The sequence below is a fragment of the Chaetodon auriga genome, chromosome 19, assembly GCF_051107435.1.
Source record: "Chaetodon auriga isolate fChaAug3 chromosome 19, fChaAug3.hap1, whole genome shotgun sequence".
Classification (NCBI taxonomy): Eukaryota; Metazoa; Chordata; class Actinopteri; order Chaetodontiformes; family Chaetodontidae; genus Chaetodon; species Chaetodon auriga.
The window spans coordinates 19,089,992-19,116,112 of NC_135092.1; the positions used below are offsets into that span (position 1 = coordinate 19,089,992).

At 45.6% G+C, this 26,121-nt stretch overlaps 1 protein-coding gene across 13 annotated transcripts in view; it reads right to left on the reverse strand.

Moving 5' to 3' along the window:
• Positions 1-384: 384 nt before the first annotated feature.
• fnbp1b (formin binding protein 1b) overlaps positions 385-26,121 on the reverse strand; it is a 53,855-nt gene continuing 28,118 nt past the window's right edge. For 2 of the 13 annotated variants that reach the window (XM_076758695.1, XM_076758696.1), the window contains exons 6-19: positions 25,730-25,834; positions 22,891-22,905; positions 21,111-21,239; positions 20,353-20,499; positions 17,997-18,188; positions 16,067-16,255; positions 13,240-13,332; positions 10,959-10,973; positions 10,627-10,662; positions 8,051-8,160; positions 7,819-7,951; positions 7,294-7,416; positions 6,999-7,170; positions 385-5,644 (exon numbers count right to left, since the gene is read on the reverse strand). In XM_076758695.1, the coding sequence (XP_076614810.1) occupies positions 5,466-5,644; positions 6,999-7,170; positions 7,294-7,416; positions 7,819-7,951; positions 8,051-8,160; positions 10,627-10,662; positions 10,959-10,973; positions 13,240-13,332; positions 16,067-16,255; positions 17,997-18,188; positions 20,353-20,499; positions 21,111-21,239; positions 22,891-22,905; positions 25,730-25,834 (1,638 nt within the window). In that variant the 3' untranslated portion in view covers positions 385-5,465. The remainder of the gene's footprint in view (positions 5,645-6,998; positions 7,171-7,293; positions 7,417-7,818; positions 7,952-8,050; positions 8,161-10,626; positions 10,663-10,958; positions 10,974-13,239; positions 13,333-16,066; positions 16,256-17,996; positions 18,189-20,352; positions 20,500-21,110; positions 21,240-22,890; positions 22,906-25,729; positions 25,835-26,121) is intronic. The other 11 variants (XM_076758693.1, XM_076758698.1, XM_076758701.1 and 8 more) reach the window with 11 other exon arrangements.

Below are 26,121 nucleotides of genomic sequence, written 5' to 3' on the forward strand. Positions count from 1 at the left end.
TTGCTGCACTATTTGGCAGCAGAGTCTGTCACATGGTGGTGAACTCCTCCCCATCTTTACCTCACAAAGACTCTGGGATGTAATCATGTGACTCACCTGTCGCCAGTTAACCTGATGAGCTGTGAGACGTTCCACCTGCGGTTCTCCTTCAGCTTCTCACAGCTTTTCCAGCCTTTTGTTGCCCTCGTCCCAACTCAAATTCTAAATGAGGACATCATTTAAAAAAAGATTTCTCAGTTTTGACATCTGATGTGTTGTTTTTATGTCTCTTTCAGTTAAATATGGGGTTTGTACATTTTGCAGATCATCACATTCTGTCTCTATTTACGTTTTAACGCCGCGTCTCAACTTTTCTGGTGGCACAAAGACACAAATGACACACCGTTAACTTTCCAGGCATATTTAATTGGCACAGTAAACACAATACAAAGTATTCAGTGCTCCAAAACACAAGCATGGGCTACCAAATGGAACACAACGAAAAAGTGCAAAACACACCATTTGGTAGACCTTACAAAGGAAAAGAAGTCTTACTTTGCAAAGCAGATAAAGTAATGGTAAGACTCTGAATAGTTAAAATAGATGTTTTTCCTTTTTAAACTTTATTTATATATTCATATATATTCTCTCTAATTCCAACGTGCCATTTCCACTGTACAGGCGGGTTATTCTGGGGCTAAAAGGTCTGCGGTGGTCTCATTGCAGAGAACTGGCGGGCAGGAGGCTTCTGGAAAGCTACTGCCGCCCTCAAAGCGGTGATCTGTGCCTCATCAGATTTATCTTGCCATTTATCATTGAAAACAAACAAAAAGCGGCTTGTTTGACATCTTGACATATCGAGCGATGGGCGGTGAAAAGCAAACACGGTACTTTCAAGCTTCCTTCAGCAGGGATTCGATCATTCCTTCCATCGAGAGTCCAAATGGTCAACATGTTCGTCGCTGCTCTGTTCGAGTGTTCATAATACGCTGCATCAGGTGAAGGGTTAAGAATGGCTTCGTCCAAAAACAATGTCACTGTTACTCATATTTGCAGTTAAGGGATTTTTGTCCCATTCAAGCAGAAAAAGCTACACATTGATTTCCAGCTTTAAAAAAAAAAAAAAAAAGACAAAAAAAAGAAAGAAAGTAGAATCTCAACATCATCAAATATAAAACAAATTGTTAAAATCACGTACATTATGTGCCGTTGAGCAGGAGGGGAATCAGTGGACTCAGTTTCTCTCTTCCTGATTAGAAAAACTCTCAGATTTGCCCCCAAACATTTGAGATAATCACATCTTAAACCTTTCGTCACACCACAGCTCCCATCAGCGTCGTCCTTCCTCTCAGAAACCCAGTTAAGGCCCACAGAAGGTGATTCTGGGTCACATTTCAGTCACAAACTTCATATTTTTTTGGGGTATTTCTTTTACCTTTTCTTAAGCAGTAGAGGAAGAGAGGAAGTGGAGGAGGGAGACGGTATGACATGCAACAAAGGTCGCTGGCTGGGATGTTACGGAGGCCACGTGGCACGCTCTGCACACAGTGTCGCCAGATTGGGCGGTTTTGGGATGCATTATGCAGGATTTGGGCTGGTTTAGCATGAACAGGCCTGGATAAATACAGTTTAATAAAAATATATATTCATATATTCCTTAATTATGCGAACACATCCGGTCACTCAGCCCCACTTTGATATGACATCATTTTAATTCATTCTGCTGAGAGGAGGCACGAGTTGCCGTCACTACCAGCCACTCGAGGCTGAGCCTACAAACACACACGAGCTGCAGCGCTTCTGCAAATCTGTGTTTTCAGAGTCACAGAGAGCTGAGGGCTTGCAGCATCACAACATCAATATTTGTTTGGCTTTTTGATGGCATGAGATCGTTCTCCCTCTTCATGCACGAGTGTGTGTGTGTGTGTGTGTGTGTGTGAGTTACATTTAAGTCTGCTTGCTGCAGGTTATCAGGTTAGATAAAAACCCACAATACTGTTAATATTGTGTATAATTTCCTTTATGTTGCACATTATGGATGATATTCGGTGATTTTTTAAAGAAAATCGGGCAGATTTGAGAAATTACTGGGCTGGAAAACATCACACCAATCTGGCAACACTGACTGGAAGCGTGCCGCGGCGCTCCGTCAGTCACAGGTAACATGTGGATCACAGTATATTTTCATATACAGCAGACAGTTAAAGTGGACCGTCCTAAAAAGGTGTGACTCATATCGTTATAGCCTTTGTTTTTGGGTAAACTGTTGCTTGTTGCTGCTGAGTGGACACATTTCCACAAGGTGATTAACTGTAAACTAACAACAACTTGCGTTAGACACTCCCATCAAAACGTACGACACTAACATGTTTACATACATACTGTACTGTGTACTTACAGTAAAAGAAATGTACAAGACATCCATGGCCTCCCTACGCATGAGCTCATTCAGAAAACACGGTTTCGGGTCCCTATCGTCCTTTACTGACAGTTCTGAGATTAAAGAGGGGAACACTGGGAGGAGACGACTCACTCGCTGTTAAAAACAGGAAATCATGCTTTCTGAACCAACAGAAGAAGACAGATATTAAAAAAGAAAGAACCACAGGCACTGAACCCAAACAGTAGCATTCAGGTTAATTCAAACAGTACGACCAGGCAATGAGGGTTAACTGAACAGAAAGGCTGGAGGCAAGGGGGGCGCGAGCGGACCAGACACCCCCATCGCCTCCTTCGGCTTGCCAGCAGAGGGGGCGAGGAGGAAGACAGGGCAAGCATGCAGCACACCACAACGCTGAGAGGCCCCCGCCCCGAGCTGTTGCAAAAACAACAAAACAAAAAAAGGTGGTGGGGGGGCTGAAAGCAGCCGAGGGAGAGCCTGAGCCGCCTGAGGGAGGGAGGCGCCGTGGAGGTGAGGGGGTGGGGTTGGGGGGGTGGGGGGTGGTCAGAGAGAGGAACAGACACCAGCGACAAGACAAGAGGAGTGATGGCGAGTGAGCCATCGTCCAGCTCTTCTGCCTCCACGGGAAAATAAGACGCACGTACAACATTCAAACAAACAAACAAACCAACAAACAAACAAACAAACAGACCAGGAGCACATCGCACACAGACGGATGACGAGCACCGTCGCTGCTTCCAATGCCTGCTGGGTGAAAACCTGCGAACATGGAGCTGATTTTAGTGGGAGGGGTCGAGCCCAGATGTAGGCGGATGAGTTCAGGATGATTCTGTTTTTAGTCAGAGTGAGTGAGGAGTTCATGACTCACACACACGCACACACACACACGCACGCCGCTGGACAGCCGGCGCTCCGTCCGCAGGGTCCTCGCCGGTCTCCGTCCTGTCTCTGACCACACCCTCTGCCGTGTGTGTGCGTGTGTGTGTGTGCAACGGGGGCAAAGAGGGGAAGGGGAGGGGGCGTTCAGAGCGAGGAAGCCATCAGCCACGTTCATGACCGCGCGCGCTGCAAGCGGAGTTAGTTCCATTAAGAAGCAAAGCTGAAACCAGCAGGAAGCAAATCGGATACTGTGGTTGTGACTGCTGAATGGGGTTAAGAATGGAGAAGGTTATGAGAGCTAAAATTTAGATGGATTTCTCTTATCGCCGCTTCACATCGCAGAGTTCTGCAGAGGAAGCGCAGCGCTGCCGATAAGTTTCTGTCTTTTCGTAATGGTTTGGAAAATTGCGATGCGTTCTAATCGGCCGTCTCTCTCTCTCTCTTTTAGATTCGGGTCATCTCTCACTTTCTCTGACTCTGTGAGCGCGTGAGGAACATGGTGGTTTTCTCCGAGGCTGCTTGCCCTGCCACTCCTCAGCCAGCCTCGCACTTTTAGGAATCTGCAATTCAAAAAGGAAATACAAACAAAAACAAAAAAAAAAAATGACAGAAAGAAACGTTAGATAGCTTGAAAGGAAAATCGAGTCAAAGACAGCAACCCAGATATTCAACTACGGAGAGGAGGAAGAGAGGAGTCACTGCATCAGTGAGACTGTGCTGATTCTGTTTGTGTGAAAAGCCTCAAAATGAAGCCTCGGTTTCACTAAGAGCCTTTCAGCTTATTCCACTCCAGTCGCCATCTGGCTCGAATGCATGTTAGACTGCGCTTTCCTTCGTCACATCATGCTGAAATCATGTCGTGACGTGGACAAAAAAAATCCCACAAATGCTGTTTCAGTCACAGGAGGCGTGAAATGTGTATCCCTGCTGATGTGAGGTGGCATCCCGCGCGTAGGAACCCCATGCTGCGCCGGTAACGAGCCGTCAGAGCTGACTAAACAGCGCGAAAGGAAGTTAAACAGAGGCTTGCGTAATGAGTTATGAAAGAGATGATTTCTGAGCCGATGCCAGTCTTGAAAAGTAGCACAGAATGTCTTATCGCAGCAGTGAAGTGGCACAGACGGCGTACACACCATGCTTCTACAGCACAATGCACCGGCCGCAGAGGTGCAGCGCAGAGACTCATGCAAGACACCACAAAGCTTCAAAGTCCAAATCAGCCCAGTCTCACCAGAGAGCTTACAGCTAACTCTCAGTCCTTTATTCCTTTAGCACTGGCCTGGAAAAAAGGACCAGAGCAGTCCAACACTATCATTATCAAAAAGTGGTTAAAAAAAGGAAAAGAAAGCACACTTTAAGGGGGGTATTAGTTCCTAATCTCATCAATAGTTTTAGAAAATGACCCCTCAGCAGGGGAGACATGTTGTAACAGCACTGTGATTAATCTACAGCATGCAACATTTGAGGGGGATTTTTTTTATTCTCTTATTTTTTTCGGTTTAGCCTAAAAAAATATCTTTTAATATGTCTTCGTATTGTACAGCAGGTTTAAATTACACTTGCATGATTGCACATGGAGCATGCTTCGCTTTTAGGCTACAACAAGTGACCGACACGCGATACGTTGCGCGATGATTCAGCGTTCACTTGATGCTCAGTGTCACGTCGGATAACACGTGAATTCGCTCGGCTGAGTCTACTGATTTCTTCCCGTCGCTGACTCACAGACCTGACTGAGGCTTGATTGACAGCACGTTCATTTCAGTGGAAAACAGTAAATCTTTAACAAAAAAATAGAAAAAAAAAGAATCAAGTATTGTGTGTTTGAAATGTACACGTGATCATTGTCAGTGGGTGATTCGTCCCATCGTGCTAAGCTTTGACTGGGGGGGGGGGGGGGGGCCGTGTCTTATTTTGTATGACCACTGGGTGGCACTGCAGTGAACGGGGGGGCTCAGCTCGCCTTCAGTGTCGTTTCTTAAACAGATGTTTTGTTCAGAGCACAGGGACACACACACTATCTGCCATAACCGTCCCAAATGTCATGAGGCACAATGGACGAATCTGATTGGTCCTTCCCTCAGGAAGTGTGTGTGTGTGTGTGTGTGTGTTGGGGAGTTATTCTCTTATCTGAGCCAGCAGTAACAAGCTCTAATCTCCACAGCGGTGAACGGAAACTGACAGGAACACAAACACACTTGCTGAGTTAAATGTATGTCATAGCACCTTTGGCATTTGTTTCCAAAAAGACCTCAACGTAGGATGTGGGGACGTATCCCTCCTCGTCCTCGTTCCTGCGCACTCGTGTCCAGCCGTCTCCTTTATCCTCTTCTATGACGTACAACAGCTCGCCCTCCGCGACGGCGATAGTGCCCTCGTTATGACCTGCAGGAGGAGGGAAAGAGAAACGAGAGAAAAGGCGAGAAAAGAGCATGAATACAGCAAATAAGAACCAACCTGTGCACTCTGAGGAGCTCCTTCATGTAGATAACAGCCTCATTTGTAAATCAGATTTCCTTAAAATAAAGAGGAAGCAAGACCAGCTGCTGTGTGGTAGGAAAATACAATCATAATAGTCCAAGCATAAATAAACAAGTGTCTAATAGCACAGTAGTTTGGATATCAATGATGCGTAAAATGAGCCTGCAGCCCATCTCTCATCCTGACTTTTTAACACCGGACTACAGTAAAACACATCATCAGCTAACAACCAGTCTTACTTCTTAATGACATGTCCTCCTTTAATCTTCCCACTAATGAAAAACGTGTGTTATGTTTGGGTACAGCTGCAGCTAAGAGAAAATCCAAACGTCCAACCATCTTAAAACCATCCTTAAAATAAGTAAGATCCTCAATACTTTCACCTCTTCAGGCCTTTAAAGTGCCTTCAAATGAGAAAAGAAAGATGAAGAGTCACTGCTCACCACCCTCATTGCACTGAGGTCACGCCGAGGTCATGAACGCTTCATTTTAAAGTTAGCTGCAGTTCCTTTTCCTTTATGCTGCCTCTGTCACGCTCTGACGCTTTAATAAGGAAACGGGGCCGCCGAGCAGCCGGACCTCTCTGATAGTGATGTCACATCCTGCCCTTTAACTCATTTGTATGATTATTAATTCTCTGTTGAATTTATGCTCATTCCTGGGCTTGTGCTTTCATTTCAAGCTGCTTTCTTTTGCTTCATGTGAGGATTTCCTCCCCCTCTGTGTTACATTGCATAAATACTGTAGTTAATGCATCACCATCCTCACTTTCATGACTATGAACATACAAAGGTCGTCCACAGTCGAAAGCACTAAAACTGCTCAAAAAGTCAGAGCGAAATGACTCCGACCAGCAACCAGCACAGCTAAAATATTCATATGACAGAAGAAAAACCTTAGCGTGGTCACTATTTATACATTTCAGGTTTGTTATAGTTAATTCATGATTATGTCGTCTTCTTCCTGTTTTAACGTGATTCATTTCTTCTGCAGGGGTCGACGTTAAAAGGTCAGGGCTCTGATTTGCAGATCTTGAAAATAGTTTCCCAGAGAAATGACTTATTTCTGTCCAGCCTCCTCCTGCACACATTTGTTCATAAAGGTCAGACCCCTAACTCCTCCTCGTTCAGAGGAATCGTATTCCTCCACCCTGCAGTCAGTCCATGAATACCATCACCTCACCCAAAGGGCACATGTACTTAGAAATGTTCACATTAGTTTCATGGGGTTTGATTCTTGTTGCTGTGCTTGCCGTTACCTTCGAACGGGTACAAGGCTTTGCAGGTGCCGATGGTGGGCAGGGCCTCCTCGTCGTCAAACTCGTCGTCGAACTCTGGCGTGGTGGAGGTGGGGTTGGGGTTGATGTTGGCTTTGACCTGAGTCTCTGAATTCTGCTCCTCCGTGTAGCTGCCATCCGGGCTGCTCAAGGGCCAACACACACACAGTAAATATACTGTGAAAACATACATAGTTTTCTTCCGAAAAAAGAGGGCGTGTAGCGTCTCCTCCACGCCGCTGAAAGACGTTTTGTTCGTTTGTCAGAGTATACCATACCTCTCTCTGTCCTGCGCGCAGTTGTTGCCCACTGTTGTGTTGTTCTGGGTCTCGTAGAGTCCACTCCTCCGGTGCGTGTCACTCTTGGAAGGCATCCTTTCCTCCACCTCTGCTAACCAGCCCTGAAACACACACAGTCATTATGGACGTGTCGGCCGCAGCTCGTCCTTTCTCCTACGTGGCGCCGTGGAATTCTTTTCATCCGTGAAGCAGACGACCTTCACAGGAGGAACACCTCTGCCTGACGCTCCAGCGCGTCTGCCATTTTCTTACAGGGTGAAACCAGGCCATTGTTCTGGGCCTCCCCTCTCCCTGCGCAGAGCTGGAACACGCCGCCAGCCCCTCCAGCTGCATCACATCTTCTCCTAATATGGACGAGCGGCGGGCTTCTTTGGAGCTGCCCCAGCTGGAGACGTGTGTTTGATCTCCTCGTTATTTACTGTCTTATTTAAACCAAACACGATAGCTTCGCCAACACTAACACTCACACAGAACTGAGAGCTCAGACTGGCACTGAAACTAACCTCAAATTTCTGAACCTCAGACTGGAGCTTCTCGATGTTCTGGCTTATTTCTGATAGCCGGGGGTCTACGCTGGTCGGGTCTCCCATCTGAGGGTTCTTCACGTACACGTCTTTCATCTTAGTAAGAGCGTCCCTGGGAGAGCACGTTACTGAAGTCAGTACAAGGCTTTGTTGCTTATTATCAAGGTGAAACATTGCTCCTTGATGCCAAATGTAAAACTTTGAAAGGTACCTCTGGTCCATTTCTTTTTGAATGTCCTTGTTCAGTTCGTCCAGCTTGCCCTGCAGCTTCTTCCTCCTCTGTTCTGGCGGCAGGTGGCTGAAGTCCTCTGGTCCAGAGCCCTGAGAGACCAGAAGGGGAGAAGAGATGCAGAAGAGAGGCCACAAAAAAAGAGAAAGAGATGGAGAGAGGCCATCAGATGACGAAAAGCAACTTTAATCATCCATTATCTGCGGTGTTGCGGCTTTGAAAAGGGATCTTTTCTAATGAGGTGCAGTATCTCTTTGCTGTAAACCCTGTGAGCCAGAACTCAGGGACAAACAGCTCCACAAACGGAGCTCTCGTTTTGTTCTAACATGTAATTCACCTGAAGGAGATACTGCAGCCGCTCTCTAACACATAATCACTGAGAGCTGGGGTGTTTGTCTGTGTTGGACTCGAGGGCTTTCACCTATTCAGTCTAATCTAGTGCTCTTTGTAAATCCATCGGAAATGACATCAAGTATTTGCTACATCCTATTACAGCTCATATAGTGTTTCAGGGTGAGCTGCCTAATGGATCTAAAGCTTTCTGGCTCTTCTCGAGCGCGGCTGTGTGTTCTTAAAATGGAGGTTGTGTGAGTGAGAGGTTTTTTTGGCCGACCAAGGGTCATATTTCCTGATGAGAAGGTTTCCAGTCCGTAACACTGAACTGATGAGTCATACTTCTCGGCAGTCTCTCAAACTTTCTGTCGACATAATGTCTCAGCATTCTGAAGTTTGCTCGCTGGTCTGTATGGAGGCCCAAAGAGTTCAAAATTAAATAAATAGCTATTCATCTATCAGCTACATCCGCTTATCCTCAAGGGTCGCAGAGGAGCTGGAGCCAAACCCAGCTGACGTTGGGTGAGAAGCAGGATACATCCTGAACAGTCCAATCACACATTATCACCTGCGTGTCTTTGAACTGTGGGAGGAAACCGGAGCGCCTGGTGAAAACCTACGCTGTGAGGACACATACCACAGTGTCGCCCCAAATACATGATTATAAAATAAACAATAACATGCTATGCAATGAATAATGCACTGAACCTGCTGATGTTTTGCATGTTCATCGTCTTAGTTTAGCGTGTTAGCATGCTAACAATTGCTGACAAAAGGCACAGCTGAGGCTGATGGGAATGTCAAGCTGGGTGAAATGTGAGGGCTTCGCCAAAGGCAGTGAGCTTCAGTCACTGGGGCCCACAAACGTCCGTCCAAAACTTCATGACAATTCATTCAACAGTTGCTGACGCTGCTCTGCTTTCAGCCACACTGCTAGCACAGCCAATTAAAGTGAACTCCAATAAAACAGATAGTCCTATTCATCAATTTAACAGTGAACTCTCTGGGGCTCCACAGAGATCGTCCTTGAGTTGTTGAGTGTTCTGTTGCTTTGGTCCTGTCAGATGAGAAAACGTGCTTTGGCTGAATAGGTGAAGGCCTGCTTGGATCTCATTGAGATGGGTCACAGCTGCACCACTGGATATAACGGCAGGAGCTACAGACTCGAGGTCAGGATTCACTGCACAGGAGCCAGGTCAAACACAGCGGCTAGGTTACCAGTGCAACCTTACCCCTTCTCCCCGCGTCCGCACGCAACACTTACCGGGCATGCAACATAACAAAGGTTTGTCAATCATCATGCAGACACATGCTTCTTTCTGAGTGATCATGTACAGTACAGAGGTCATGTGTTAGTGTAACCCAGGACAAATGAAACACTAGCTAGGTAAGATGTCAAACCAAACTGAACCTCTGGCAAACATTAATTAGCATGATACATTTAGGATGGATAGGAATTTGCAAACTGATTGTTCTGTACGGAATCAGGTACAGATTAAAAATAAAACTTAGTACAGAAAAATCTGAAAAGGCCTAATTTCAATCGATATGCTTATTCGCTTTCTTGCTCAGAGACACTCGCATGTCTGTCCACTAAATATGAAGATAGCTGGCGGTCAGAGAAGCTTAGCATAAAGACTGCAAGCAGGGGGGAAACAGTTAGCCATTTTAGCCAATTTGCATCATCGCTGACAGATGTAGAGTCACAAAAAGGTCATTTTTGCATCTCTAAACTGCGATGCATTGCATTGTGGGATTGTTCACAGACAGTTTTGTACACGTCTTTGACACAAAGAGCTTCTGGCAGGCACATGTTTATACCTCTGAAGTGAGTCAGGCTTGCTGTTTCCTCCTGTTTCCAGTCTTAATGCTAAGCTAAACTACATATCTGTTGGCTGTAGCTTCATATTCAGCGCACAGAGTGATGATCAGAGTGGTATCAACCTTTAAGTCTCAACAAGAAAACAAAGAAGTTTATAACCCTGAATATTAAAGTAATCCTTTAATACAGAAGAAAATTTTACATTTATTTACAGTATGTTAACTTTACAGAGCAGCATTCAGTAAAAATAATCAACTCGGCATGCAGTGTCAGGACATGAGTGAGCAACTGCTACTAAGGATCAGATTAGTATTTGTTACAAGGACATACGATTTGTCGAGACAAGAAGGACTACGAGACAGACTACGAGACCACATACGAAACATAGAGTAAATCTGATCACCTCAATGAGATTCCGGACGTGGGAATTGAGTGTGATCTGCACCATAGAGACCACAGACAGTTTGGGAGAGACGTGACGAGAACACGACCACGACACAAACACACAAACGACAAAATGACATACAAATGAGACAACGACATGAGTCTGAGGTCCATCGTTGTGTCACAGCAAAAAGCAAGTTATAAAACTTAAATTCCAAAAAAAAAAAAAAAGAGAGCACAACAAAAACATAACGGCGTACAGAACGTTATTGACAGTGTGTTACTGGGAGGACGTGACATGCGTGCTATGGTCATGCCGCTATGGTCGTGCGGTTACACGGTCATGCTTACCAGCTTGAGAGAAAGCTTCATGGAGGGAGAGGAGAGAGAAATGGCGAGGAGCAGGAGAGAGAAAGAAACAACAGACAAAAGTCAGCATCAGGAGAATATTACGGCCACTTCATTTTCTCTTCAACAAAAACTGTTTACAAGTATTTTACTGTAACGCTTAGCTTTGCCAAACTGCACCATTTAAGGAAAAGAGGGTACGCCCTTTCACTCCTGAAGGATTTATAAGCTAGTTGTGTCATAAAAAAGCTCTTTCAGCAACAGTTTCAGCTGTAAAATCCCCGCTCTTTTCCAGTGTGGTGAAGTTTAACGTCTCTAACACGATGGATTAATGAAAAATGAGGAATACGTTGGCGAACAGGCCAACCTACTGCACAAGCATGAAGGAAAGAATGAGGTCAAATTAAGGGAAGACAGATGAAAATAAGTGTAGAGAAAGAAGTAGAGGGAGTGTGACAGCGACAGGGACGGATGTACCCTTTACTTCTTGATCCCTCTCTGCTGCCATTACAATGACACGCAAGTGACAGCAGAGGGCGCCAAAAGCATGTATCACATTTGCAGATCCATACGCTGACAGGGCGGCAGATACTGCACACAAGACAAGCTGAGGAGACGCCGTCAAAACCAAACTATCCACACTCACAGAAGAAAAATCTACACACATCCAGCTCTGTGTATACCTCAACGGGAAGTTTCTGAATGAAGGCACAGAACAAGTAATCCAGCAATCATGAACAAAAAGCCAAGTGGAGGGAAAAGAACAAGAGAAACTGTTCTCTACGTGTTTTAACAGCTCATTTGGACCATTAGCTGAGTGATTTCAGAGAGAAAGTGGTTATGTTTTCATACACAGAACAGAGCAGAGAGCAGGTTAACAACCATTGGCTGGTAGAGCTGGAGCAGATGACTTGTAATCCTGTTAGAGGCTCACAGGCTGGTGCACTGAGGAGCTCTACTCACTTTAGTCCACTAATCAAGCCGTCCACCTGGAATGGCCTCTTACAGTCTTCGCTATGACGCCTTGTGATCCTCCTTCTCGCCTTCCCACCAGTGTGTTATTCTTACATTTCCTATGTGTGACGCTTCACTTACAGAGCATAAAAAATAATGCATCACTGAGGGCAAGTATAAGAGATAATAATGATTCAGAGACTCTCGGTTAGGATCTAGTTTGGGCTTTGAGGCACTTCATATTCTCATGGTTGGCTTTTTAATTTAAGCCTATAAAAGTGACACTTTGGACTTAAACGATAAAAGTAAAAACCTTCACTGCTCCTCAACTAAAAGACATTTATCACATTTCTTACAACTTCAATGTAAGACACCTCCAGAGGTCTGTTAAGTCAGACAGAGCTGCATGTTCTGGAGTAACTGCACTAGTTTTAACCTGTTATTTGCATGTGCAGTGGTTTACTTTGCAATCACCGTCCATGCATCCACATTGTACTTAAATATACTGGCGATTCCTGCTCTGACCACACGTGTGATGAATCAAGGAGTGCAGCTGCATGATAAGTGTGTTTTATTCTTAGAAGTTTGCTGAATACAGGCCCCGGTCCACAGACCACACCCAGACAGACACAGACATACAGGTATATCATGGCCCTCACAGACAGATAACATCGCTGCAGTATGGTACACCAGCACAAAGAAAGCCCTGGAGGGGTGAATTCTGGGTACTGTAGGCTGAAGCCAGACCCAAAGTGTGACCAACACCTCGACTAACATTACATCCCGCTGAGAGTGAGATTTGAATAGCGAGGAGGGGTGACTGCTGGGTGGGATGAATAGCATCCTCACACCCGTAATCCCCCACAGCCTCAGGTGCTTGTGACACTTTGTGAATTGACCCCTTGTAGCTGCTTGGTGGGGAAGCCCTGAAACAGCTGCGAGCAACAAGACCCCTCAAGCTGATACATGTGATGTGGGATGAAGTCATCATCTTCTCCGATCATTCGTCCCGACTGTACACGTGTCAGAGCCATGTGATCAATACCGAGCCAGGCACAGACACTAGCCTCCTTTATGAGGACATTTTGCCTCATTAACTGTGACAGACAGTCTCCTCGCAGAGACCGGACATGTCACACAGCAAATTATCACTGATGAGGCTACTGCATGTGCTGTACAGGGCTTTTACTAATCACACTCATCGGCACACATTCAACACTCAGTCACACCTCGTACCTGCTCACGCTTACACACACACACACACACACACACACGCACACACACACACACACACCGCTGGTACTCACACTCACCTCACACACACACTTACAACATATTGCCTTGCTTCGAAAGCATATGTGGGTCGGCCCAGAGTCCTCTTCATAAGCTCTTTGTGACAAATGAGCGAGCGCGGGGATTGCTGCTGTGGTGGTTGTCAGAGAGAATACAGCTCTGTCAGTGAGAACTCAGAAAACATCACGGACGTCTTAAAGCTCTAAAACTGCATACCGTCTGAATTTGACTCCCAAAACACACAGGCTTTCTCTTTTTCAGCCCGCACAAGACACATAACACGCGCACATGTACACTGTAACTGTGGATGGATCAGACAGCTCGTATGCAGCACACAAAGGCTCTCCTGCAGAGGGAGAGACACAACACCCCACCTCCTCTGGCTCAGCTAATCCCTAATGTGATACTGTGTTCTCCTTGCAGGAGGTGGGACAGGACCAACAATGTATTTTACCCGATTTAAGTAGGTTTTATATCTTTTTATCTTTTACATCTTAGCTTTTGCTCTGTTAAACCTTTAAACCGGGTTTCTGCAGGATTTTGTTATGGTAAGTTTACAACCTTTTCAGAACCAGATAGAATGAATACTACTGGCCAGAAAAGATAATGGAAACCAGTAGAGGCAATATGACCTAGAATTGTTAATAATAATAATGACTCCTACTGATAAAATGAGGCCTGGATGAGTGGCATAAAATGGATGGATGGTCTGAATATGATTCACTCTTTTGAGTTTGCAAAAATCTAAAATCGCCCAGTCTGAAAGAAAGAGCTTCCAAGCTGTTAGCAGCTAGCAGCTACAGCCAGATGGTTCAGACTGAAACTCTACAAAAAAGGACTGAACAGCCTCCTACGCCTACAATCCAATGTCGCACCAATCTCGCTTTTAATTCAAAGCGTGTAACATCTCCTGACAGCCCACAGTCGGATACAGAAACATTCTATAACTAACAAGAGAAAACATACAAAGACTCTTGTAAATTAAAGGCTTTTCTTGGGGGAAAGTGCATTAAAAGCTTTCCAGCACCTGCAGATGCCCCATTAAAAACAAGCCGTCCTTCTCAGAATGACACTGCAGCGCTGGGGTTGAAGTGTTGCTACTGCAGTTCGCTCAGCTTGACCAGATGGATGCGAGCTTGTTTGTGAAAGAGCTGAGGAATCGCCCTGACGTTCCTACCAGCAGCTGTTCACAGGCATTAGTCCAAAGTGTCTGTGTCAGTGAGGCAGTGGGGCTGGTGTCCCTAAAAGACCTGTTGTTTGACTGGATTAACAAGGCAGCTTCTGTTACCTATAACGTACGGCAAATTTATTCTAGAAAGAAAGAAATTATACTGTAAAAATTCACTCTGAATCAAACAACATCTATACACATGGAAACATAAACAGGATACTGCCATGAGACATGAAAAGCTGCACGAATTAATTCAATGTATTGTCATGAGATATGGAAAGGAGAGCAGTTTAAGGCCTGATCGGTTTAATTTAAATGAGCTCTTTGGGCTTTCGACTCTCACACACTAGAAAACGTCATTCTCCTGCTGTGAAATGTTACAGTAAGGTCAAACCTCAATCTTCTACATCTGTGTACACTGGACAACAATGCATCAGATTTAACTCTGTACGTTCTTTATCGCTCTTCTCGAGAGCTGTTTCAGCACTTCCGCTTTCAGAAACGTGCACTTCCTGCTAGACCTGTGCGGCGCTAGAAAAAAATACACACTTCCCTTTTCTCTTGCCGACCTTCAATCATTTCCTCAACGATATGCTCGCACGCCGCACTGGTGCGCCGTATTGTTCTTTTTTCTTTTCAGAGGTCGTGTTAGCACCAATTCATACAAATGTTTTTACTTGGAGTAACTGCTGCCCTTTCAAAATATGAACGTAAACAAAAGCTTTATTTGTGGAAGTCCGGAAGGAACACGTGAGTTACCGCCCATTCCTGAGGTCAGGGAGAGCCGGAGGGTGGACAGGCATTACGGGAAGGCGTGCTATGACCTGCCCTGGCCCAGAGACTCCATTACAACACGCACTGGACTTTAGAATGGGAACTGGTGATGACACCCAGCAGGACCCTGGGCTAACGCTGATAAACCACCCTCCAGTAAGCCTACTAAAATTACTCTAACGGCTTTCTCCCTCCACAAGGAGTGACTCAGTCAGCCTGCTGCCATGAACACAACCCATAACTTTGTTCATTTTGTGAGGTTTAACCCTCCTCTCCATGTGCAAAAAAAACAAAATGAATCCGCCTCCAGCATAGACTTCAGAGGAGTGCGCAGGGAGCAACTGCAGTCTCCATGCTGCTGCCAAGACTGCTCAGGCATCTTGCTAATTTCTGTCAAAGGGGGGAAGGTGGGTGAGAGGGACTGTCATTGTGAGCACAGTTAATATGGAGAATGAAGGGACAAGATGGAGAGACTGCTGGTGAGTCAGACAAGTACCATGGATTCATAGTTATGCGCTACATAAGCATGCTAGAGAAGCGAAAAGGCTGAGCACTGTATGAGTGAAGGCAGGAGGCCTGGTCCACTGCTGGCATTCACTGCCATTTGAAAGCACTTCTGAAGAGCGAAATGTCAAAATGAAACCTATAACGGCCCAATGCGAGCACTGTTTTGAGCTGAGGTCACACTGCCTACATACAGATGCATTCAGTTACTGGTAACAGAGTTAAGGTTCAATCACCTGCTATGTGATGATACCATGTAGGCATTATGACCGACACAGACGGAAAGCATAGATACGACTACTCTACCTTTGTGTCACTTCACCCATACAGTGCAGCACGTACACAGCTCAGATACAGGTGTAGAGAGAAACACACACACATGCACGAAGCTTGCCGGACACACACACACACTTACCCCTCGCCTCAGGCTCCGGAGGCAGTGCATTTTGGGTTTGGAGGTCATGAAGTCGTTGAGGCGGTGGGAGAGGGGCTCCTTGTGCTGCTTGGGAGACTGGGGGTCGTTGGGAACAGCAGAGGGTGAGGGCGGGGATGAGGCTGGGGGGGCAGGTGGGGGCTGGTGGGGGGACGTTAACAGGGACATAAGCTACCAGTAAGAGAGGGAGCCGTGGCGGAGAGGAGGAGGAAAAACATGGAAGAAGAAGAAGAAGTAGAAGAAGAAGGGGGCAAGAATCCAACGAAAAAAGGAGGAAAAGGAGGAGGGAACACAAAACGAAATAAATAAGCCTCCTACAAATATTGAAAAATAAACACACAACAGAAAACCCAAACAGAACGTAAAAGATAACCAAAGGAACGTCAAACCTAGTGTATCAGTTGTTACGTCGCGGAAAGAAATGTCAAACATATAAAACACACATACACACACAAAAAAAAAAACACAGTTAAAAAGAAGAAAACAACCAGAGTGAGTAGGAAGCGTAAAACGTGTTAAAGCAAGCGGCTGCAACGAAGCAAACAGCAGAGAGTTTCAGTCAAAGCGCATGCAGGCTTCCACGTGGGAAATTCCCCTTTCATTTTTCTCTTCCCGACCTCATCGCATGCCAGCTAGGACGAGAAATTCACCACATCCCAGAGGATAGCAGCAGCTGAATTTGAGGTCATCGTCCGAGAAATCTAATTGCTTATCGCTGTCGTGAAACATCTGACTGCATAATTCATCAACCGGTAGTTGAGGAGTTAGAGAGTGAAGCGGTGATGAGCTCTAAGACACCACACAATGCGCATGCATGGCCAAGTGATTCAGAAACCCTCCTCTCAAACACAAAGACATCACTAAAGCCCTGCTTCTGTGAGGCAGTAAAGCTGATTTTCCACTAAATTATCAATATAATGCTTTATTTTGGTATGTGTCTGTTATGCTTGCATGCATGTGTGCGTGTGTGCATGTGCAGCAGAAATACCTGTGTGTGTGTGTGTGGCTGTTTGTGCTCCCAAATACTCAGAATAGAAAATGAATCCTGAGTAAATCAAGCAAAGATGATTGAAATGTGTTGCTCTGAATAAGTGCGCCTTAGTTTTGGGAGTTTGCACACAGTAGATACAAAGAGCTCAAACACCATGTTCTATACATACAGTCAGCACGCTGGGGTTTCTCAACAACACACACCAGCTTCCAGCCTTTCTCTCCCACACACACACACACACACACACACACACACACACACACACACCCAATTACTCATGCTCCCGCCTAATACCAACAGTGCCACCAGCCCATAGGACAGTCAGAGATCAGTTTCAGAAGCAGGAAACTGAAGGAGGCTGCTCAAGGATGATTACCAGTCGATGGAACACACGGTGAGGGGAGACTGTTATTTCAGATCAAGTTAATATCTGCCAGTTGAGTCCGTCCACATGGTGAAGGTAGAAATGCATTAGTGTGTGTTACAGAAAGGAGGCTCCAAAATCGGTGAGGGTGATTGCCGGGGAGGGGGAAACAGGTGGCGAATAATAACAACAAAAATGGCAATAGTAACATGAACCAGCAACAGATTTCTTGAGCTTAAAATAAGTGAACGAAATTCAAAGAATCTACACAAAAATGAAACTGAATCAAACAGCAGCAGTGCTGGAAATGTGACAGATACTACGAATGTGACACTGAACACATATATTTCTTATAGCCACTGTATTACAAGACAGAACCAACATAACGTGATAGAACCTGTGACATCCCTCCAGCCCTCCACCCCACCCCACAGAAGTCTCCCCGCGGTGCAAGGTGACCTCCAGGAGGGAAAGCCAAACGCACTACAACCAGCCAGGCTCTGCTGTACGCTCGAGTGTGAATGTGGCTCTGTGTTAAGTGTGCATTCATGTGTTACCTTGTTCTTGTTCTTAATGAAAGGCCACAGTTTGCCTTTGCTCTTGCCAGCGGACTTCTCCTTGGCCTCTCTGGTGTTGGACAGGCTGGTGTCAGACGCGGTCCTCTTCATGGCCTGGCCGTAGTCCTCAAACTCCACGTCTCCCGGGGGCTCGAACCCGGACTTGTAGGACTCCACGACCTGTTTCGAGTCCTAGTGGGGGAGGAGTGTTTGCAGCAGTCAGCGACACCTCGTCTATGATACATTTTAATCCACTTTTGTCATGAAATGCAAAGCAATGACTAAAACGGGGATCTGTGTTTGTTTAGAGTTTCCAGCTAATCAGCAGGTCTGGAGATAAGACGCAATACAACAGAGGCCTGGTGACGCTCGTGTTTATAGCAGTTTTTGTCTGATAGCAGTTCTTGAATGCGTCATGAAAAGAAAGCGGGAGAGCGACTGTCATTATTCAGTTTGTGGGCCACAGAAGAAAGAGGAAAAGACCTAAATCTGTCAGCCAGGAGTTATGACAAAAACACTGAGGTCGGGGACACTGCCAGGCTCCTCAGACACAGGAAGAGGAGCATTAATCAAGTGCAGTGTGCATCAGCCTCTATCTGAACTGATAAGGGAAGAGGGTCTGGTTGGAGTTAGGATCAGGGGTCAAAGAGGTGCTGCTGTGCACTGCATGCATGAGAGAAGACTGAGAGGAAGAGAGACGAGAGGAGCATGTGATGTGTTATTCCCCGCTGTTGTTTACTGCAGCAGCCAGTCACAGGCTGGAGTCATCTCCCTGGAGCTGGGCCATACACACTGCTAGATACACACACACACACACACACACACACACACACACACACACACACACACACACACACACACACAGTATGCAGTCCCTGGAGATTTTCTTTGTCATACGGAAAGCAGCCAACATGTGACACCTCCATATATCACACGGCTCATTTTCTCGTTAACGTGGACAAAAAGCTGACTTCCATTTCAACATCCAAATAATAAATAATAATAATAATAATAATAATAAGCAACAGGACAGAATTTAAGCAGCGACTGCATATTAGCTTCACAGAAGTGTGTAAACTGAAAACAGAGGCTCTCAGGAGCTCTGTCCAACAGAAGGTTCAGACAATGGGACAATAAACACGTTGATTCAGCTTCCTATTTCAGAAAGGGTTCAAACGTTTAAAAAACAGTTGAACATTTTGGGGAAATAACCGGATTCGCTTCGTGGAAGAGAGTTCAATGAGAAGATTAATACCACTCTTACAGCTGTCCATTAAATTTAAGGCCACAGCCAGCAGTTGAAAGCAGACTGCAAACAGGAGGGGAAGCTAGCTTCACCTGACGAGTTATACCTTGTTTATTCTGCACAGTAACAAAAGTAGAAACCACAGTTCGTTGTATCACTCAGAGGTATGAGCCAGACTACGTCTTGGCTGGGACCAGTAACTTCCTGGAGTCGCCTCCTGGCCAAGAATCAGGCCGGTACATCACCGCCAGTTAAACGATGAATTGCGGTTTTTACACTTCTGTTTTTGAAAGGATTCAGCACATAAGATGTAATGTGATGGTGAACTTTGAAGGAGCTGGGAGGAGGATGTGTTTCCAGCAGGCTAGCTTTTCCACTGTTTATGCTAAGCTAACCGGCTTCCAGCAGCTGCTTCTCTACTTAAAGCCGCAAAAAGTGGTATTAATCTTCTCGTATAACTCTCTGCCAGAAAGTGAATAAGCTTATTGCCCAAAATATCAAAGCGCTCCTTTAAATTGAATGGACTGCGGCCACACTTGACAGTGAATTCTCAGCTCAGTGTGTGCATCAAGAGTGGACCGTCCTCTGGAAGAGGGCCAGCGCCGCTGCACTGTGAGTAATGAATCAGGTCATGTCCTCTTCAATTTCAACCATTTTCCTCAGATTTTCAGCATCATCTGAGGCTGAAACTCAGGCTGCTGCAGCTTTTAACTCACTGGCTGGAGCTCAAGGGGAAATCACTGGTGCTCACATGGAACTTATTTGTCACTCATCGTTGAGGGGAATTGTATTTTTAGTTGACACAAAGCCAGAGGAGTTGCTCATGTGAGAAATGCAGCGCATGATTGTATCTCATTGATTTTCTTACTATAAAGGGAAGGTCAACGCAGGTATTGAATCATTTTGTTCGGCTATTTTCTCAACACAACACCGTTTACAGGTGGGCTGTTTGTATTTTCAAAAAGCTCCCCCCAAAGAGCAGCAGCCCACTGGCACACTTGCTGCTCCAGTAATCAGTAGTGTGTGGGTTGTGATTGACACCTTGGCTGAGTGAGTAGTATGTCCCATATGGTGGCGTGTGTGTGCATACACCCTAATGTGCATACTCACACTCTTGGGCTCGATGGACTCAGCGGCTTTCGTCATGCCGTCTAAACATTTCCCCACGATGGGCAGCACTTGGCGGTCCACGTCTGCAAACGTCTTCATGCACGCTCCTATCCTCTCGATTCTTTTCTCCTCCATGTCTTGAAGTTTCTGCGTCAAAATGCGAACATATCACGCGTCAACATGAAGCGTTGAGTGGACAGAGCTTGTGTGAGAAACGATCAAACTGTGTGAAAGAGCTGTCATTCGATACTGAGCATCAGACGTCTGTTTTCATGTTCGACCCCGCTGTCACACACAGCGCCGGAGTCGAGAGGTGAAAACTCAAAGATCGTGAATATGTGGAAAGACTAATTCTGTGTTTCAAACTCTCAAGCTCTCAAAATGTAACACACCAAATAGCTTGTGCGAAATAACCGCGCTCTTCATAACGACGGCTCGTTAACCTCAGAGTTTCTCACATGTTGCAGATTTATTTTTAGTCGTCGGCCCAGAGGGGAGCGGGGGTGGTGGGCTGCAAATGAACTCACTAATGATCGCACATGAATGAACCATTCTGGCAGACTTCTCAATCAGTCTGGGTGCGCAGAGTTTTGAAAGAAACAAACTATAAAATATATGCATATATACATTTCTGTGTGGAGACAACCCTATTTGGGTGGCGACCTAAATAAATGTGATGCTCTGTTTGTTTAACAGGTGCTGAAGTGTAATTATATGCAACAACAAATAGGAAACCGGCCATATGCTCTCATGTTTACCTGGAATATGTTGGGGATAACAGTGAAGTAATGTTCGTTCTGCTCCTGGTTGAACTTCTGCAGGTAGGAGGAGTAATCGCTCTTACTGTCGGCAGCCATCTGGTGCCTCATCTGAGCTTGCTGTCGTGCCTGAGGAAAAAAAAACACATCACAAACATGCACGTCAGAAACACACGCTCTGTGCACTAAACCTCAGTGTCCCCTGATTAACACGGACATATGGGTTACACGCACGCACGCACGCACACACACACACACACACACACACACAGCCGGAGCATAAAAACCTACATGAGTTGACACATTTGTGCATATGAGTGTTCATGCATGCACATGTACACACATAAACACAGAGCTCGTGGACGCACGGTCACAGGTGCAAATCCAAGTCGGGCAGCAGCAACAGCCATTGGCATTCGACTACACTGTATGTAGGCCAGAACAAACGTACACAAAGAGAAACAACAGCCTGCACCGGCTGCAGGACGGGGGGGATTTGGATTTTGATTGCCCGCCCAGTCTGGCCTACCTCTGCTGTTGATAATGTTGATTATTTTAAGCTAGTTCAGTCTCAGGGAGTTAAGGCAGGCAGTCAGAAACACAGCAGGAGCAGCCTATTACAGATCCAAGGCAAGCAGATGGAGATGAGATTATCTCAGCTAGACAGCATGTGGGGTGTGTGTGTAGCTAAGTACTCATATCTGTTTCCTCCTTCCATGAGATCTGAGGCCTGTCCTCACATAAATAGTGTTTTGATTGGGTCATTTATAACAAAGGCTCACCTTATGAACCCCTGATTGCATTTGGTCCACTGAAAGCAGATCCGCAGAAAAAAACTGCAGCCATATACGGAACTGTGCAGGGCAGTGAAGGGATTATAACCCTGATCTGTCACAGTCCTGAGGGGAACATTAAGAAGACCCCGTCCAGTTTTCACCCACGCAACAATCTGAGACGAGAGCTCTCACAGTCACACACTTATGGGTAAGTAATAGACGACACACTAGAAGAAAAGGAGGACATCAGAGCCGAGACACTCGTCAGACACAAAGGTGCATTATTTCCAGAACAGGAGGGATGACAGTTAATACCTCGGTGGAAAATGATAGTCACAGCCACAACGGGGGAAAAAAAAAAAAAGTATGCAAAATCCAGAGAAAAGCTAAAAAGCACATGTGGAAGACCAGCTGTTTAAACTGTGGGCCTGTGAGCATGCATTTATGGATATGTGCTGGTGTAGGTGCATGCAAAGTGTGCAGATGTGTGGGGAAACGATAAGCGTACACATCATAGCCATGGCAACTTGGCAGATAACGAAACCTCATAACAAGCTGCGGTGCCTGCAGCCACGTCGTATCCTGTTGTACTTTTCTACAAAGTACCTGTTTTTTCTATTACTCACACGCTTGTGTACGTATGCACGTGTGCTTCTACACATCAAATCTCCACCTCCATCCGTCTAAAGATGAGGAACATCTGAATGAAAGTTGGTATGAAAGCCGTCGCCTTATGCAACATATTCAGTATTTCTCTCGCTGAATTTTTCTTACATCACGCATAAAAAAAAATCAGGGCGAGAAAGGTGTTCAGCAGAAGACAGCGAGACAAGCCACCGTACGGGGAGCAGACCACAGTCAGACAGGACAGGGCGTGCTAACAGGGACCTGGGCGAGGCTGCGTGTCAGACTCGACAGGAGAGCGTGTGTGTGTTTATCGAGACACAGGTCGAGACAGTGTGTGTTCCCACAGATATAACAGGCTCTCTGACCACCGGACCTACCTTGTGGGAACTTCGCTTCAAGGCATGGCATAAAATAGATGTACAAACACACACACACATACACACAAACAAAAAAAAAAAAAGCATGGTTAGCCGTTTCCAGCTAAACAAGAAGTTGCCATAGATGCACTTCCTGGACCACCAGGCGAGTCATCACTCAAAAGGGGAAGTTGGTATCACGGTAAACACACACAATCACCACTAAAATACTGGTGTTGTAAAGCGCTGTCTAATGCAACCAGTAGAGGCACAACAGAAGTGTAGAGGAACGTGTTATTTTATAACAGAGGATCTCCACGATAGGGAAATCTGTCAGTGCGCGAAGGCCAGGGGTCCCCCAAAGCACTGCAACAGGCTTTGCGGATATCTAGGCTGTGAATCCAAACCCCAAATTGAGGGAGTTGATTGCCAGAGGAGGAGAGGGAACAGTTAGAGGTTTGCTCCAGCTGCAGCGAAAACCACCTCAGCTCCACAAACAGCAGCTTTTAGCACAACGGGGAGGCATCACATCACAGACGAACACTCCTGGAGCTCGACAAAATATGTTTCGGTCAAACGTTGGTGGATTCTTTTTTATTATGTTTGTTATTGTTACTGATAAGCAACTTAATTGATTAAGTGAATGAGTCACTTATCAAACCCTAAGGCGGCCTTTAGCTGCAGAATGCTAACGCACACCTACACAAGTATACACACACACATCTATCACACCTACAAACCACTGTTTCTTCTTCTCTTCTCCTATAATGCATCTGCTTTGTCCAACCCAGACCTACTTTCACCTCGTGGCTTTAACTGTGGCTAAAACCCAAACATGAACAAGGCTGAGGTCGTGACATGTCATCCGTCCTTTGATAAATACCCAGAGGTCCTCGAAATAATGAAGGGAACATGCGTCTGCAAACACAAAAACACACTGAAACACATGATCTGACATCTTCTGACCAAATCTGTTTAGCACCAAAACACCAAACCGAGGACTTTAAAAATGACATTTGACTTTAGCTTTACTTTCAGCATGACGTAGCAAATGTAATTAGATAAGTGAACTAGTGCCTATATACTCTGTATGATACAGAGCTGAAGCATTTTAACACGTAAGTCATGTGGTATCGCGGCCAAACCACGGACTCACAGAACTGGCAGACGATACAGAAATAAAACAAATGCTTCCTTTCTCTTTTTCACGCTCGCACACCTTTTTTAGACTTAAGTTACAAAAGCACAGCTGATAGAATTGATAGCACAGACACAATATGGGAAAACATACACCGACAGAGCACCTGAGAATTAAAAAAAATATATATGTTGGAGGAAAATTCAATCGTCTTCTGCAGTGGCTGATCAGAGGGAATTCAGTGTTTTCCATTATAGGTTTTTCACTTCTGAATAATGGAAATGTGAGTAGGTGAAAAAGAGCCGAGGCGGGTCAAGAAACCCACGCAGAAAGGAACAGCGAATGAAAAGGCGAATGTTCTACACGTTGGCGAGCAGGGCGAGATAGAGAAAAGCATACATATTCATCATGAATGTAAAGGTACATGGTTACGTCTGCCTCAGCATCTATTGTACGGTCTGCTTGAGGAACACACAGGAAGTGATTCATGAGTCTTAAAGCTGTGTTGTTTCTAAATTCAAAGACCACAGATGGCGTCATTTGTTTCAGCCTAATTGAGTTTAATTTGGTACTTCTTGCTTAATAATAAGTTCTGAATCAACAACTGGATATCAGAGCGTTCTTAAAGCACCGACAGGAATTGAAAATGGTCAGCAGAAATGTAAATATGGATATTTTGCCGTCGTCTCCATTTCAGAGGAACCTGACAAAGAGCTGTTTACACGATCACAACACAAACGGTGACACAAACCAAATGAGAGCGATAAAATACAGCCCTGAATTCTTCGCCATGTGTGAGTCTTTCATGCTGCTTTAAATGAAATGACTGTAATCAGGCACAACACTGCTCTTGTTTGAAGACTGCTTTCTTGAGCTGCTGTTCCGGATCTTTCCAGCTGAGTTCAGTGTTAGCCTAAACCTATTGTAGCTCTTTGGCTGTATGTCCAGAGTGCAGAAAGACTCTTTATTCCAGCCTATATTTGCATAATAATCGGCTCTGAACTGTGTCAACCCTGAGCCTGAGCTCTGCTCCAACAGCTGATGGAGCACGGAGCACGCGCTGCTGACCCATGATGCCTTGCGGGCGTGGGAGCTGTGTGGGTTAAAGGCTGAGATTTTGAGGGCTCTTTTAATTGGTTATGACAACAGGAAATGACATCAGCCACGGGCCCAGGGGGCTCTGGTCTGCAAGGCCTGAGAATCGAATGAACGCTGCATGTGTTGATTTACTGAAGAGGAAGAATAATCACAGAAAAGCCAAACACATATTTAGATTGTTCGCCATGAAAAAGAAAGCCAGCTGGTATGTATAATCCACAACACACATAAAAACACACACAAGCGCCATCATGGGCCTGCAGTCCCTCATGTTGCTTCGGAGCGTGCGGTGGCTGCTCTTCAGTGATAATGAGGACTCGGTGCTGCTATCAGCTTTGCTAAGCAGCAGATCGCCGTGCTGCTGAGACAATGCCAGCTTCTACACACAGACGCTGGCATCAAACACGCGGTCACTCAATCTCTGTGCCGGGCTCAGAGGAATGAGGACTCGGGGCTGGGGGGGGGGGGCGTGGAAGGGGACAAAAAGGTAAAAGAAAATGGCGAGAGGAAGGGTGTCAGGTGGGAGGTTGGGTGAGGAAGGCCAGGCGGTTGTGTTAAGCGTTGAGGGTATAGGACAAGCTCCTGTGATTGGTGGCTGCTGCACCGGACTGAGGTGACACATACCTTTTCCACGTCTGCCTTAGTCACGTTAATGTCAGCGTCCATCTTCTCAAAGTACTGCTGCGCTCTGTCTGCCTCTTTACAGTCCCTCTCGAACTTTCTCTTAGACTGAAAAAAACAGAGGAAATCAAGTTTAATACGATCACGGACACTGCATCAGTAATTTCCAGCCATGAGCTGCAGCAGGAAACACTATATGACTTGACCTTTACATAAGCATAGTAATGAATGTCACAGCGTGCACATACACGTCACATGGATCTCAGGCACAGCATTGTGTGCCATAGAGGTCAGTTTGTCATTGACACAGCAATGGGGTCTGTCAAAGTCTGCAGCCTGCAGATTAAACAAATGTTCATAGTGGTCATTTGTGTACAGAAAAACAAGCATTCATC